At 41.5% G+C, this 17289-nt stretch overlaps 1 protein-coding gene across 7 annotated transcripts in view; it reads left to right on the plus strand.

Annotated features, from left to right (window-relative positions):
- The window catches only part of Bicd1 (BICD cargo adaptor 1), a 121917-nt gene that overhangs the window by 64002 nt on the left and 40626 nt on the right, over positions 1–17289 (plus strand). For all 7 annotated transcript variants that reach the window (XM_051155632.1, XM_051155633.1, XM_051155634.1 and 4 more), the window contains exons 3-4: positions 2043–2195; positions 4435–4860. In XM_051155632.1, the coding sequence (XP_051011589.1) occupies positions 2043–2195; positions 4435–4860 (579 nt within the window). The remainder of the gene's footprint in view (positions 1–2042; positions 2196–4434; positions 4861–17289) is intronic.

Below are 17289 nucleotides of genomic sequence, written 5' to 3' on the forward strand. Positions count from 1 at the left end.
GTGTCTTTATTAACCAATCAGGGGCAATTGGGGAACATTCCTTACATCACATGGATACAGGAGATGGTTCAAGTTCATAAGGATGCCCATGACAGAGCAGTAACTAGAATCAGCATCTGAAAACACAGTGCATAAGACCCTCCTCTAACAATCAACTTTTCCTAAACCACTTTTATTTGAGGACTTCTATTTATCTTTCAAACTATGGACACAAAGATGGGTTTCTCCTTCTCTCATACTTAAGAGTGATAAATTATATCAGTCATTAATTAGCGTGGGTGAGTCATTAGTGCATATTTCTACAGAGGTAGAAAGGGAAGGAAATAAAGCATAAATATACATGGAGTGGAAGTCACGAATAAGGGGTTTTTAAACAGGAGACTTTTATATAGGGCCTGCTTTGTGGGTATTCATAGGTGATAAAATTACAGTAACATTCCATCTTCTTATTGCTATGATCTGATTAGCCCTACCCCTGTTAGATAATCACTGTTGGCAGTTCGGGGAGAATTTTTTGCAAATATGTTTATAACATGAAAGTGAGGTTTGTTTGTGTGTGCATGTACACATGTATGCAGTTCTAGTTTTTGTTCATTTTTGCTGCTTTAATTTTTGAGGTAGGGTCTTACGTAACCCAAGCTGTTCATGAGCCCCTGATCCCTCTTCTTCTACCCTGCAAGCCCTGGAATCCAGATGGCACCACAGTATCCAGACCCTCCTTATTCATTTTTAAATAGAAATCTTCACTTTAAAAATATTAAATACAAAGAAATCTTGAAATTTGCAGGGAAATCAACAGCTTGAAAAGATCATCCTGAGTGAGGTAACCCAGGCCCAGAAAGTCACAGATGGTATATACTCACTTATAACTGGATATTAGCCCAACATAGATGTCCTCTGAGAAACTCCACCCAGTGGGGGATCCAGACAGATGCTGGGACTTGCAGCTGGACTCTGGGCAGAATGTTTAGACTTGTATGCAAGAGTGGGGGGATGGAAGGGCCTGGAATGGTCAGGAGCTCCACAGGGAGACCCATCAAGGCGTGTGGATCTGGACACAGGAGGGTGTGCATAGACTGATGCACCAACCAAGGACAATGCATGCAGTAACCCTATACCCCCTGTTCAGGATGGACAGCTCAGTCTCCATGTGGGAGATGGGGAGGGGGACGGCTGCTGAACCTCTGACAGCCACTCTTCTGCCCATAGTTTGATCATTACCCCTTGGCAGGACAGCCTTGTGGTGACACAGAGGAAGGGGATGCAGGCTATCCTGATGAGACCCGATAGGCGGTGGCCAGACAGTGGGGGAGGAGGGCCCCCCTGTCAGTGGTCTAGGGGAGGGGGAATTACTTTTTTATGTGTGTGCATGTTTTCTCTGTATGTCTGTATGACTGTGTGACTGTATGTCTGTATCTCTGAATGACTCTGTAAGTCACTGAGTGCATGCCTGGTGCTTGTGGAGACTGAAGAAATCATAGAATGTGCTAAACCGGAGTTATTGATGGTTGTGAACTGCCCTGTGAGTCCTGGAAGTCCAATCCAGGTCCTCTGGAAGAACAGCAAGTGCTCTAACTACTGAGCCATCTCTTCATATATGGACTCTTACTGCGCATACTAGTCTATAGCTTATTTTTACATTTAATAATATATTGTAGCTGTACTTTGGTTTCAGTACATTAAAGTTTCTTCTGATTGTATTTCTCATCATTTTAAATAATTTCGTAATTCAAAGAGGAAAATAATTATTTCAGTGTTACTCCAAATAGCCCACATTTAGTCTGTTTTCTGGTCTTGTGTGTAAATAAACATGAACTTGCTTAGCTTTTTATTTTTTTCTTTGAAACATTTTTTAAATGTTGGATTGCTGGGTCAAAGTGTCTGTGCTTTAGAAATTTTAATGGCTATCATTATATTGTCATCTAAAAGGGAAGTGCCAATTTAAATGCAAGAAATCTTTCTGTCATTTAACTACTATTTTTTGGTACATTTACTAAAATCTGGAATAGGGAAGCTTTATACTGATTGTGTCATTATTTCAGAACAATGAGATGGTTGAGCTACAGAGAATACGAATGAAAGATGAAATCCGAGAATATAAATTCCGCGAGGCCCGACTCCTTCAGGACTATACAGAACTGGAAGAAGAAAATATCACATTGCAGAAACTTGTGTCCACATTAAAGCAGAACCAGGTGAGGCTTAAGGTGTTTAAAAGAGTTATTCCACAGGTGGATTCACATTTTTTAATAAATGAGGTACACGCTTTTTCTTTTGTTTTTTCAAAAGACTTGTGTTTTGCTATATTATATGTGTGTATGGAGACACAAAGCAGTGTTGGTACTAACGGGGTTGCCTTGGAGCCTGAGTTAGAGAAACTTGGGAGACACCTGACACAGGTGCTGGCAATTGAAGCCTCTGGAAGAGCAGTACCTGCTCTTAGCTGCTGAGCTGTTGCTTCAGCTCTATCTATACTTTATTTCTTAAGAGAGAGCTTGCCATTTCCCGCTTATACTCCTTTAATTTGTATATTGGAATTTCTCAGTCTTCCTATGTCAGCTAAAATGTGTAAGGAAAAAAAAAGCTATGTAAGTAGTATAGTTTACAATACAGTGTTTCTCTGTGTAGCCCTGGCTGTCCTGGACTCGTTTTGCAGTCCAGGCTGGCCTCGAACTCACAGGACCTCCAGTGACCAACTCCTCCAGCAAGACTCTACCTCCTACAAGTTCCACAACGTTCCCAAGCAGCACCACTAACTAGGTGGGGCCCTACAGGGGACATTTCACCTTCACAACATTCCGTTCTGGCCCCTCTAGGCTCATGGCCATCTGTTGGTGTAAAATGTATTTATTCTAACTGAATTCTACATCTTCATATCTGGAGCCTGTGATGAGTTGGCTGAGCCTGATCCCTCTCGCGCTGCCTCCTGCCGTACACATAACGTCTATCTTACGTAGGCTTCATACTGCGCCTACAGACATCCTGGGCTGATGTCTCATGGTCCCGGTATCCAATATTTTGGGTCTCTACTACAACCTGGTGTTCACCTTCACAGCTTTACACAATGGCCTCACATGCCTTCTTTCAGGAACTTTGTCCTTTGCACGTGCTGTTTGGTCTCAGTAGTTCTTCGGAACTGTGGTTCGAGTCCTTACGATCCTTTCAGTGTTGCATCTCTGATGCTTGTCAAACCAGTGCCACCTGGTGCTAGCAGACACCGGCAAGTTCTGCTGCCGCCTTGAGATGGAGCTGGGCTCCCTCACATCACAGTTGTGATGTCCTAGTTTTTTTCCCAGAGTATTTATTAAACAAATGTTTACTGAAGAGCAGAATTTGATTTTAAACACTATGGAGGGAGCACTGATGTACTGAAGGGTATTTAGGAGAGTAAAAAGGTACTTTGGCTATTTTTGTTTTTTTGAGACAGGGTCTCACTATATAACTCTGACTGGCCTGAAAATTTACTGTGTAGTCCAGGTTGGCCTCAAACGTACAGAGATCTGCTTCTGCCACCAGAGTGCTGGGATTAAAAGCATAGACCACCATGCCTGGCCTAGATAATATACTTTGTTTATTGTTTGCTTGCTTGCTTGTTTGTTTTATTCAAGACAGAGTTTCTCAGTAAAACAGTCTTGGCTACCCTGGAACTCACTTTGCAGATTAGGCTTGCTTCATATTCAGAGATCCACCTGCCTCTGCCTTCTGAGTGCTGGGATCAAAGGCATGCACCATCATATCCAGCCAAATGGCATGTTTTTAAAAGGTGGCATATGGTTAGTACCATGGAAGAGTCTCCAGCAGGCATACCAGCTCACAGAGACACTGCCATCTATGGTTCCTATAACCAAAGATTGTTTCAGCAGGCTCTTGTTTATTATAACTCAAAAGAATATCAGATTAATAATAGTATAGATATTTATTATTTGAGATTAATTATTTTTGGCTTTTTTATCTTATTCTCAAACATATTGTGTTGACATTTTGTCCTACTTTGTTAAACAAATGTTTGTCTGTATACTAAAATTGCCTATTCATTAATGAAATAAAAACAGTGATGGTAAAATTTTTTTCTTGGGTAGCAAATATTCAAAAATTTGATAGAATATTACCGAAAATATTTTATTGTTGTTTATTAGGAAACCAATGCTGTTTTGTCCATTGGATCCTAAAGAATGCCCTAGTACAGTAGATACCTTTTCCTCTCTACTAGGTATTAAATTATATATTTTTATTTTTAAAAATATAGCTACTTATATATATGTGTTTGTATCTGGGTCACTTTTGTGTATTACTATAAGAATATAGTATGTACTTTTTTATTATTTATTTTTTAGACTGTTATACTTTTCCTAATCATTAAGTCCACTAGAGTGTTTAGTGGGAATTTTTTTAAGGCCCACATTTTAGTTTTATGAATCTTCTTTATCCTAACAGGTTGAGTATGAAGGCTTAAAGCATGAAATTAAGAGGTTTGAAGAGGAAACAGTGCTACTGAACAGCCAGCTAGAAGATGCCATTCGACTGAAAGAGATCGCAGAGCATCAGTTGGAAGAAGCCCTTGAGACGCTGAAAAATGAGAGAGAGCAGAAGAACAGCCTGAGGAAGGAGCTGTCCCAGTACATCAACCTTAGTGAGAACCACATCAGCATCTCAGTGGATGGGCTCAAGTTTGCTGAGGACGGGAGTGAGCCAAACAACGATGACAAGATGAACGGACATATCCACGGGCCTCTTGGGAAACTGAACGGAGACTATCGTACTCCCAACTCCAGGAAAGGAGAGTCCCTACACCCTGTGTCTGACTTATTCAGTGAGCTCAACATTTCAGAAATTCAGAAGTTGAAGCAGCAGCTTATTCAGGTGAGAGCCTCATTTAAATATTCAGGAATCAATTTCATGGTGACGGTGTGTAGCGTGGTGTTTAGGTAACTTGGTTCTGGGGGTAGAGGAAATGTATGCTTCTTTCTGCCTGGGGTGCTGGGATTTAAAGGGAAAGTAATACATAAGTGTATCAGTAGACCCTTCTCTGTCTTTATTGAAAATAGGAAAGCAAAGCAAAAACTCAGATGTCCTTTATGGGAATAAGGTACCACCGCTTGCTGGGAACAGGTGGTAAGAATCTGGTTGGGCAGCCGGCCTGTGGTGGCGCACACCTTTAATCTCAGCACTCAGGAGGTAGAGGCAGGCGGATCTCTGTGACTTCAAGGCCAGCCTGGTCAATAGAGCAAGTTCCAGGACAGCCAAGGCTGTGCAGAGAAACCCTGACTCGGGAAAGAAAAAAAGAATCTGGTTAGGCAGAATGAAGTGGTAGCATTGTCTGAAGCCTTGAGTTCAAGGCCACCTGTGTGACATAGCGAGACCCTAGCTAGTAATCAAGAAAGAGGGGCCACTACATTGTATGACTAAAGTTTTTACTGTGACTAAGACAACGCAGAAAGAAACAGAAGCAGACTGGACATGACCAAGGCTATCTGTGAGAGAAGGGAGAATGACATAGGAAGAAAGCAAGAGTGTAGCAAGCGGGAGAGAGAGCATATAGAAGAAGAGTAGGTTATAGGGAGGGTAACTGTGTAAAGAGGACTTGAGAACAGAGTCTGAGGGAGCCTGGAGGCCACAGTGCGCTTTGACACGCAACTGCAGGTGTATGTTAATGGAGCCATATGTCTTTTTGGCCAGAGGTATGGAAACCAGTTTCACAAGTTCCTAAGGAACGCTAGCTGTTACCTTATGGGCATAAATGCTCCTATGGTCTAGCTTGAGCTCATTTCTGGATATTTGGATAGTCTGAGACCTAACAGTAAGTGTTTAAGTCTATTTCTAAAGGAGAAAGTGGCTTTTCCCCCAGAGCTAATCTCAATGAGCATTTTATTTTAATTATAACCTTCCTATATTACAGAGTAAATTATTCAGGGTTAGTCAGTTAGTGTTAAGCCTGAGAATCATAAGGAGAAAAGACCAAGTCCACAATTGTCCAATTAAAGCAAGCTGTATGTTGGGGTGCATCCTGGACTGGCCAGTCTGGCTGTCCCATTCTAAATCTGGATTTGAGAGAACAGCTACTGCTGGCCTCTTGAAGCCCCTTTTTATAGGAGAGACAGCGTGTTCACAGGGGGGAAAGAGTAGGCTGTTACACATTGTTAGAAAGATACGATGAAAGAGAAGGGTACACATCATGTGGATGGGGTCGCAAGCAGTTTACATCAGATGTAAGAAGCAGGAACGCATTCTTAGTTACAAATAGAAACCTTAACTTGCACAAACAACACAGGACAATCAGGTACTTATTCCTAACTGTTTTTTAAATTTAAATTTAAAAATTTAAGATTTGTTTATTTGAATGCTCTATCTGTATGTACTATCTGTATGCCAGCAGAGGGCATCAGATGGCAGTAGAGATGGTTATGAGCCACCATGTGGTTGCTGGGAGTTGAATTCAGGACTTCTGGAAGAGCAGACAGTGCTGTTCACTGCTGAGTCATTTCTCCAGCCCCTTCTTAACTGTTTTAACTGTAAGCAGAACTCTTAACCTGCAAGGTATTTTTTTTTCCTGTTTTTGTTAGATTCCAAGGTACATTTTTCCTGTTTTGATCTCACACCATTTATAGAACTATATTGAAAATATAATAAGAGAACATATTTTATTCATTTAGAAATCTTGACAGCAGGCCTCGGTAGTGGGCATCTCACTTAGTGTTATATGTTGGGGGTGGTTTTTCTGGCTGGCCCCAAGCTCTAGGAATAAAGACTCATGGGACTCAAAATATTATTTACAAATATCTTGGCCATATGGCTAGGCTCTTCTCTGACTGGCTCATAACTTAACCTATTTATACTAATCTACATTTTGCCATATGACCTATTACTTCGGCTCAGATACAATGCATCTGTTCTCCTCACATCTTGCCTGTCTGATCTCCTGTGCCTGCCTCTCTCCCAGGATCCTTTCTGTTTTCCAGATGTCTCACCTTCTATTTCCCACCTCAGTTATAGGGCATAAGTTTTATTTCTTATTTTTATCGACAGGTATTGCATCCATATAGTACACAAGATATCCTAACAGGTATAGAACAAGAAAATAACATCAAGTAGTCAGAAATGGGTAAAAAGTGAGTTGCCTTCTTCTGGTACACAAGATGACAAATGTATTCCCAGCAATGGAGCCTCACCATGAGCTAGTATGAGCAACTAATGGTCATAAAGCAGAGGAGTCTTGGCCTATGAAATATCTGCAAGTAGCGGGGCTTTGAGTGGTGGAACAATCTCTGGCTGCTGGGGCTAGTTTTTAAAAAAGTTTATTCCTTATTTGCCCAGTCCTGCTCATCTCCCCATGCTCTCATATCCACTCTTTGCCCTTGAAGCCTCCACACCCACAAATAATACAACCAACTGAGCAGCAGCAACAACAAAGCATAGAAAACATGTCATCATGGAAGTTGTAGTATGTCACACTGTATCTCACAGCATATCCCTCTGGTCACACCTTGCAGTGTGTCATTGGTCTGGTACGAGGTCTCTGGCTTCTGTGACACCATCAACATTGGATTCTCATCGGGACTCCTGGGTGTTGTTGCCCTGTGTCATGGAGATCCTGCAGCGTTGGGTCAGCAGGACTCACAACAGTGGGCCTTTCACACATCCCAACCATCTGCAGATGATACAGATTTTGAGGTGGGCCAGTTCATATTTGGGCCTGGGTGGTAGCTGAGGAGATCAGCCTGCCAGCTCTCCTTTATCTGCACCACCACCAGGGTGAGCTCTCCAGCACTGTTCCAGCTAGGCCATTCAGTGCCACCATCAGCAGGCGGCAGGGTCAGCTCTCCTGCTCTCATGACCCGGGGCCAGCTCTCCCAAGCTCTTCCTTTTGGGACTGGCTCACCTGCACCTCACTCCCCACTCCCCACTCCCCAGAGTAGCTCTCATGTACTGTCCAGGAAAAGTGTTCTCCAGAGTGCTGCATCCAGTGAGGGGCTGGGCCAGTTATGCATGCACAGCCCCTGGGCAGTCACGTGGTGCCTGGTGGCTCTTCTGACCAGGAACATCCCCGTATTCTTTATAGTGATGATATGAGCCACGGGCATCTACACTGATACCCACCGATCACCACCACTGCTGCATAGCCATTGACTCAGACCTAGCCCTCAGTGGCGGCTCAGGCTGGATCTTCACCATGGCCCCAGGTGGCAGGGCTGGCCACTCATAACAGGCTACTTCTCTGCTCCAGTTCCACCTCTTTGCATAATGCTCAAGTGGCTCCACTTCTTTTTCTATCCCATTTGGCCCCCACATATTCTCATATTGTGAGGCTCCCTCTGCAGGCTGGCCAAGAGGCTGGCAGGTCCCTGGGTGACATCCTCCATCATCGGTGGTGCTGTGTGGTGTGGAGACAAGCAGTGTCTATGGTCTGCCTGTGCCATGAACTGGAGGGCAGGTCTGTGGCTAGCATGGCAGTCTGCAGGTCTCTGTCTTCCTCCTCATGTGCTGCACTGCCTGGATTTGATTTGATTTTTATGTGTCCTAGGCATAAGACAGCTTTGGGCATCAAGTCATGTATCAAACTGGGATGAACAAAGGACTGCCATCTGCTCTGCTCTTGTCTTAGAACATCTTGTCTAAGAGGTGTCTCTTTGCCTATTGCCAGAGGATACTGGGACTAGTTCTTCTTCTTTTTAATTAATTAATTAATTAGTTAGTTCACTTTACATTCTCATCACAGCCTTACTCCCTCCTCCCCTCCCAGTCTCCCCCTCATGTACACCTACCCCCATTCCCCCATTCCCTTTCTCCTTAGAGAAGTAGATCTCTCCCCTGCCCCATGGGTACCAACCTGCTCTGGAACATCAAGTCAGAGCATGACTAGGCGCATCCTTTCTCACTGAGACCAGACAAGGTAGCCCAGCTAGAGGGAAGGGATGCAAAGGCAGACATCAGAGTCTGAGACAGCCCCCACGCTAGCTGTTAAGGGGTCCACATGAAGACCAAGATGCACATCTGCTACATATGTGCAGGGGGCCTGGGTCCAGCCAATGCATGTGCTTTTCTTGGTGGTTCAGTCTCTTTGAGCCCCCATTGGTTCAGGTTAGTTGACACTGTAGGTCTTCTTGTGGTTTCCTTGACCCCTCTGGCTCCCTCAATCTTTCTCCTGCTCTTCCACAAGACTCCCTGAGCTCAGCCTATTGTTTATCTTTAGGGCTCTGCATTGATTTCCATCAGCTGCTGGATGAAGCCTCTCAGAGGACAGTTAAGCTAGGCTCCTGTCTACAAGCATAACAGAGTATCATTAATAGTGTGAGGGGTTGGCTCTTTACCATGGGAAGGGCCGGACACTGGTTGTCCATTCCCCCAATCTCTGCTCTATCTTTATCCCTGCATATTTTGTAGGTAGACAAATTTTGGGTCAAAGGTATTGTGTGTGGCCTAGTGTCCCCACTCTTTCACTGGAAGTCCTAACTAGTTATAGGAGTCACTTCAGGATCCATATCCCCCACTGCTAAGAGTCTCTGCTAGAGTCACTCCCATAGACTCCTGGAATCCTCTCCATCCTCCACCCAGTTCTGTTCTCTCTCCCTTCTCTCCCCACAACTGATCCCCTTCACTCCATTACCCTCTTCACCCCCTCTCACATCCAATTCCCTCCACCCCTCCACCTCCAGCGCTCATTTTATTTCCACTTCTAGGTGAGAGTGGAGCATCCTCTCCTGGGCAACCCTCCTTGTTACTGAGGTTCTTTGGGTCTGTGGAGCATAGAATGGTTATCTTGTAGTTTATGGCTAATATCCCCCTATAAATGAGTAGTTAGGTACCATGCATGTCTTTCTGGGTCTGGGTTACCACACTTAGGATGATACTTTTTAGTTCCACCCATTTGCCTGCAAATTTCATAATTTCCTTGTTTTTAATAGCTGAGTAGTATTCCATTGTGCAAATGTGCCACAGTTTCTTTATCTGTTCTTCAGTTGAGGACATCTAGGTTGTTTCCAGTTTTTGTCTATTACAAATAAAGCTACTATGAACATAGTTGAGAAAATGTCTTTGTGGTAGGGTGGAGCATCTTTTGGATGTATGCCCAGGAGTTGTATAGCTGGGTCCTGAGGTAGAACTATTCCTAGTTTTCTGAGAAAGCACCAGATTTATTTCCAAAGTTGTTGTACAAGTTTTCACTCCCCACAGCAACTGAGGAGTGTTTCCCTTTCTCCACATCCTCACCAGCATGTTCTGTCACTTGAGTTTTTGATCTTATGCATTCTGACAAGTGTAAGATGGAATCTCAGAGTCATTTTGATTTGCATTTACCTGATGATTAAGGATGTTGGATATTTGTTTAAATGCTTCTTGGCCATTTGATATTCCTCTCTTGAGAATTCCCTGTTTAGCTCTGTACCCCATTTTAAAATTGGGTTATTTGGTTTCTTGGTGTCTAATTTTTTATTTCTTTATAAATTTTGTATATTAGCCCTTGCTCTGATGAAGAGCTGGTGAAGGTATTTATTCTCATACTGTAGGCTGCTGTTTTGTTTTATTGATAGTGTCCTTTGTCTTAGAAAAGCTTTTCAATTTCAAGAGGTCCCATGTATTAATTGTTGATCTTAGTGCCTGAGCTGTTAGTTTTCTTTTCAGGAAGTTGTCTCCTTTGTCTTAGAGGAGCTTTTCAGTTTCAAGAGGTCCCAGGTATTAATTGTTGATCTTAGTCTTTTCAGTAAGTTGTCTCCTGTAGCAATGCATTCAAGGCTATTCCCCAGTTTCTCTTCTATTAGACTTAGCATATCCAGCTTTATGTTGAGGTCTTTGATCTACTTGGACTTAAGTTTTGTGCAGGGTGATAAATATAGATCTACTTGCATTCTTCTGCATGCAAAAGACCAGATAGACCAGAACCATTTGCTGAAGATGCTTTATATTTTCCATTGCATGGTTTTGGCTTCTTTGTCAAAAAGCAAGTGTCTGGATCTTTGATTTGATAACCATTGATTAACCTCTCTGTTTTTATGCCAAACCATGTGGTTGTTATTACTGTTGCTCTGCATGCAGATTGAAATTGGGGATGGTGATACCTCCAGAATTTCTTTTATTGTACAGGATATATAATATATTAATTTTGAATACAATCATTATTCTTCTAGAACAGATCCTTTAGGCTCTGAGTGAAAAGCATGTCCCTCTTTTTTATATTCTTTTAGATTCTCTGAAATAAATCCTCACTAATTGAGTTGTAGAGCCACAGGATCACATCAAAAGAGGTGCTGGGTGCAGGGGGAGGAAAGGGGGGAAGCTATATGAGGCATCATCTCCATCCTTGAAGAATGTGTCTTAATGGAGAGGAAAAATTTTCTATGGGAAACTAGATGTCAGTAAGCAGCTGTTGCACATTCCATGTGTTGGGCTGAAGTTTACAGTTGTATCCTTTTCCAGTAAAGCCTTCAATAGATTCACTTTAGTCATCTTTCCTTACAGGAAAGGCTTGGTGTTTAAGACCAGCATGTTGGGTGACATTGTTCAGTTGTCACTACTGGCTGGGGCCCCTGTAGCTTTACTGTATTATACAGGGATTAACAGACAACATAAGTTATAGCTAGGATAATTTTTAGGTACAGTGGGCAGTATGATAATATCTTATGGCTTATGATATTATGTTATATAATCTCAAAATTGAAGTTCTTGTAAACAACCATCTGAGAACTCTAGTTTCAAATATCCTTTCCATATGAAGTAGAGTTTAATATGCCTCTTTGTAGATAGTTCAGCTCCACGTGTACATATTCTCTATGGCTCATCACAAAGAGTCCCTACACACATAATGATCATTAATAATAGACTATTAGCAATCATTTTAAGATTTGCTCATCTATTTAAATTTTCCACTGACAAAATGGGTAAAGCTAATTGGCTACTCCTTAGCAATTGAGTGGGGAGAACTTATCAGATTCTATTCTAAAAATCATTCTGCCCAAGGAAGCCTCAGCATGCTGGCTCTTGGAATAGCCACACTTCTCACATGATAATTAAAATTATGTGCGCCAAAGTTGTGTGATATTGGCAAGTACCAGAGCTTACAGAAGGTCTAATTTAGTTATCCAGTCATCTTGGTTGGGGAAACATCAGAACTAGAAACCAAAGACTTGATGTCTTCCAAATGAATTCAATAACACATTATTAAGATGTCATGAGGCAGCCATAAAACTGGCAAGATATAAATGATTATGAGGTCAAACTGCACGACAAGTAAACAGTCTGTGTGACTAATACAGCATGTATAGCGTACAGCATGAACCCTGTGTTTGGAAGTTCTGATTGCCATTATGCGATCAATAGTATTATGATAAAAATATAATAAGACAATTGTCTTTAAAAATGTCCTTAATAGTTAATAATAGATTCACTATGCCCAGATTCCTCTTATTAAAAGTGAATGGATCAAATAAGATGGAAACTCTTCATTCTGTTTTGTTGAGAGGAGTAGTGAGATTTGTTGGACATGTCATGATATTCAGAAAGCACTGAGATTTATGCAAGATGTTATTGAAAACAGAATAGACTCAAGGTTATGGGTCATCCCTACCCCAGTGTCACTCTTGCTTACATTTCAGATGTTTTCTTGAACTTGAGGGCGTAATGACATGCAGGCCAGTATCACTGTCAGTTCTGCACTGTCTCATTTAGTCATGTGAGAATAGGACTATTACACAATATGTACTATGTGTGTACTGGGACATCTTAGAAAGCACAGCTTTCATCTCCACAGAGGATATGCCAAGGGCTGAACCTGGGCTTCAGCACTGTACAGCATCTCTCCTGCTTCTTGTGGGTGCAGTACCTTCTCAGAAGTGTTTGAAGGTTGATGACTGGTCAGGATGGAGGGACTTCCCAGAGCTCTGGGGATTATTACTGTATTTTTAAATCAAAGCAACATCTACAAGGATGATCAGTTTCTTTTCCTGGCCCTTGTTTCTTTGTGGCAGCCACACTCATCCATCTTTAGATCCTCAGTACATCCTGCCCTCTATGCCGTGGCTTCTGCTGTCCGACACCTTCCCTCATCCTCAGCCACACCCTAAAGCTTAGCTCCAACCTCCCTGACGCTGGGACCTGATGTGACCCCATCACTGCCTCCCACACACAGAGAGACTGAATTGGCCTTTAAAACCTCTCAGTCTTCTTTGCATTTTCTTTCCCTAAAACTAGAGGCTTTAAAAATCATTGTACTAGTTATTTGCCTTGTTTCTGTGACAAAATACTTGACAGGAAGCAATAAAGAAAGAAAGGTTTATTCTGGGTTGCAGTTTGAGGGATACTTGCCATCACAGGAGTGAAGGCACTGCAGCAGACGCAAAGGCCACTCACTAATTAAATGTCTTCTGACATTGATACTCAAGAAGTGAGGAGAACTCATGCTGTGCTAAGCTTGCTTTCACCTGTTTATTCAGTCCAGGACCCAGACATGGAATTATATCATCCACACTAAGAAATCTTCTCAACTAACCTAATCTAGATAATCCCTCACAGACATGTGCTGATGCTTGTCTTTTCATTGGTCATAGATCTAGTAAAGCTGACAATCGATGTCAACCGTTGTAACCATCATACATTTAGTTATCACCTTTCTGTCTGTGATCAGTAAAGAAAAAGTAGTCTGTTTTTCCTAGTGCAGTCCTTCTACCACCTGGCACTGAAGACACACAATATATACTTAAAATATATTTCTTGAGGAGGTGAGTAAATGGGCTCTAGTTCTCTCTCACTGCAGAAGAAACTTAAAATGGGAAGGACTATGCTTAATTGTCACTGTGGTGGTTTGAATGAAAATGCCCCCCCATAGGCTCATATGTTTGGATGTTTGCTTCCTGGTCTGTGGAACTGTTTGGGAAGGATTGGGGGCTGTAGCCTTGTTAAAGGGGATGGATCATGGGAATGGACTTTGATATTTCAAAAGCCCATGACATCCTCAGCTAGCTCTTTCTGCCTCTTGCTATTTTATCTGAGGTAAGCTTTCAGCCACTGCTCCAATGCAATGCTGTCTGCCTGCTGCCATGCTCTCTGACATGGCGGACAAGTGCTCTAACCCGCTGGAACCTTGAGCCACACATTAAATGCTGTCTGTAATTAGTTGTCCTGGTCACGATGTTTTGTCACAACTGAAAAATAACTAAGACAGACGTGTGCTCTTAATTATTCTCCAGTTACTTCTGTACACTAACTGGGAACCTGTAACAAATGACCAAATAAACATTTAAAAAATTTAAGGTAATCATAATGTACTTTTATATCTACACAAGATATTTCTGACTTTCATTGTTGTTTCTCTTTTCTGTGTGCCCCTATTTAATATCTTATGTAAAAAGAAGGCATTTTTCACAGCTAAGAACAAATGTTCTTCCTTATTAACCATACCACACACTTCATTAAAATGTATTTTACTAAAGTCTTATCAGTGTTGAAGGATGCCATCCACAAATCACAAATCATGCCCCTGCCCCACAGGATAGTGTCTTTCACATCACCAACTTTGGAGCTCCTAGTAAAGATCCTCATCTACCCCTTCATAACACACTGTTTGGGAGAAAAACACTGCGCAGCCCCTAGCTCAGGAGTAGGGAGGCACCATACCTTTTTGATGTGAGTCATCTGTACTGACTATTTAATATTCCTTAATTCTTCTATATGAATATTTGTCTATAGTCAATGACTTGTTTGTTTACCTAATTAGTTGGGTCAATATAAACTCATGGATATTTATTTTCTAGTTTGGATTATAATTCAATATAACATTTTCCCATATTTAACTCAAAGTTTTCCATTTCTGAACAATGATTTTTAAAACAAAAAATGTAATCACTCTCTGTCTCTCTGTCTCTCTCTGTCTCTGTCTCGTTCTCTCTCTTTCTTTCCCTGTGTGTGTGTGTGTGTGTGTGTGTGTGTGTGTGTGTGTGTGTGTGTGCACATACATGTACGTGTCTTTGTGTATCTCCCACATGTTTGCTGGTGGTACTTGTGCAGGCTGGAGCTGGGGTTTTAGGAGGTTATAAGCACCCTCACATGGGTCTGGGAACCAAAAAAGTATGATGAGCCATGCCTTTGATCCCAGAACTCAAGAGACTGGAGCAGGAGGGTCACTAATTTGAGGCCAACTTGGCCTACATAGTAGCAAGATCTTACCTCAAACAAAACAAAATAAAAAACAAAATTCCTAATGTTAATTTTGTTCATTCAGTTTTAAGGAAGCTTAATCTAAGCTATCTTTGTTAAAGTTTTTAAAACGCAAAGCAATGTCTCTTGCAGAGCGCAGTGATAACATAGAATTTACTTTCATAGCACAAATCCTTGGAATTAAACTGTCAGAGAAAATTAATGCTTTATTATTTTCAAGATTTATTTATTATATATGTGTATGCTTGAGTGTATGTTTGTACCATGTGCATGCAGTGCCTGTGGTAACAGAAGAGGGCATTGAATGGCCCAGAACTGGGGTTATATACAGTTGTGAACCACCATGTTGGTATTGCGAACCAAACACTGGCTTTCTGATTGAGAAACTGGTGCTCTTAAACCTTGGACTATCTCTCCAGTCCTGAAGACAACACTTTAAATGAAAACTTTAAGATACATCAGTAACCAGAACATTTAAAACAACATTTAGTGATCCAAGAATTTAACTGTTTTTATTTTTTAAATCAAGGCCTTGCAAATTTAATCTTTAGTACTTGAGCAAATTAACTTTTAGTTTGTTTATAGTTCTCCATCTGTCTACTAGAATGACGCCCACTCACTTGTTGAACTTGTAATCATAATTTCTCCATCCTCCATATTTTCTTTCACCATTTCTAACATCTATCTATCTATCTATCTATCTATCTATCTTCTTCTGACAACCATGCTTGTATTATTCCCCAGGCCTTTCTTTTTCATCAGTGTCTGGCTAATTCTGTGAAATTCATAATCCCTTAATTTCAGTGGCTCTTCTGTTTCCCCTTCCTTCCTTCCTTCCTTTCTTTCTTCTCCTTCCTCCCTCCCTACCCCCTCTTTCTTTTTCTTTGGTTCTTCTGTCTTTTTTCTTTATCCAAATTAACTTCAGTTCCTGCTTTAATATCATTACCATTGAGCTTATTTGGGGACATTGCCTTTTCACTTTCCATCACTTTTGCTGTTGCCTTTATTAGAAAAGTTGATTTTTATTTTGCACATAATTTACACAACTTTTAAATCTCCCCATCATGTGGTTATAGTTGAAATGATGAAAAAAAGGAGTGTTTTTTTTTTTTCTGAGAGTTTATTCTAAGTAATTTCCTTCATGAAGGCATGTGAGAATTTGGACTACCAAATAGTCTTGCAAATATTTCTTCTTCCTTAAAACCACCATTTGCCAAAGAAACATCTGTAGCCTGAATTTTAATGGAACCCTGTATTTGTTGGTGAGCTTTGTCATGGTCCTTTTCAGTTAAAGCCCAGATCCTCAGGGCTGATGTCAAGGGTGTCTTCCATATATGTACAGTTATCAATTGTCAAGTTGTAACACTGGGTTGTCCATGAAAAACCACTTTGGCGCTGTAGGTCATGGGAGAGGGGAGTCATCAATGTCAGAGAAAGTCACAGAAGAATTTGAGCATCCAGTTTTCAGTTACAGCCTCAGCCTCCACCATCAGATCAACACCCTTCTTACTTGTCTCAGAGACCCCTAACTGCACTTGGCACCCCAGTAGTTTTCGTCGTTCTGGCTCTGGGATGTGTCTATGTTTTTCTCCTTACAGGTTTCAGATCTGCATCTTTCTGTAGGTGCCATGGTTTCATACTTTCTGAGTGCAATACAGCAGCTGAGGAGACAGCTTCCTGCCTAATAAGAATGCGGATTATTTTTCTTTGTTCTCTTAACACGAGTCGTATATTTTCATTAAATGTAACTGCATTCATTAAAAAAAAAACAAGCCATCAACAAAATAAAAATTTCTATGACATTTAATGCTACTGATAACTATTGTATACTGTTTATTTTTAGTATAAAATACAACTGTTAAGAAAAAAATTCCCAGCTCCAAACCTAAGGTGGAACAGTAGGTATAGAGAGTCAGTGACTGTTGCTAGTCACTACAGAAGAACGCACAGAGTCTACATGGATTGTGGTTTACCCTCTCGGGGTCCCTGCTGGGCAGCCTGCATCCAGCACTTTTTGCCTCCTGGCGGGAATGGATGGATCTAGATACCAAAGGATCTAGATAGCTCATGGGCAGTTAGAACGCTTTTGGCTTGAGCACAAAGCCAGGTTTCCACAAGCAGACAGGGGTAGACTGCACTCTTGGCCAGTGC

The sequence above is a fragment of the Acomys russatus genome, chromosome 13 (assembly GCF_903995435.1).
Source record: "Acomys russatus chromosome 13, mAcoRus1.1, whole genome shotgun sequence".
NCBI lineage: Eukaryota > Metazoa > Chordata > Mammalia > Rodentia > Muridae > Acomys > Acomys russatus.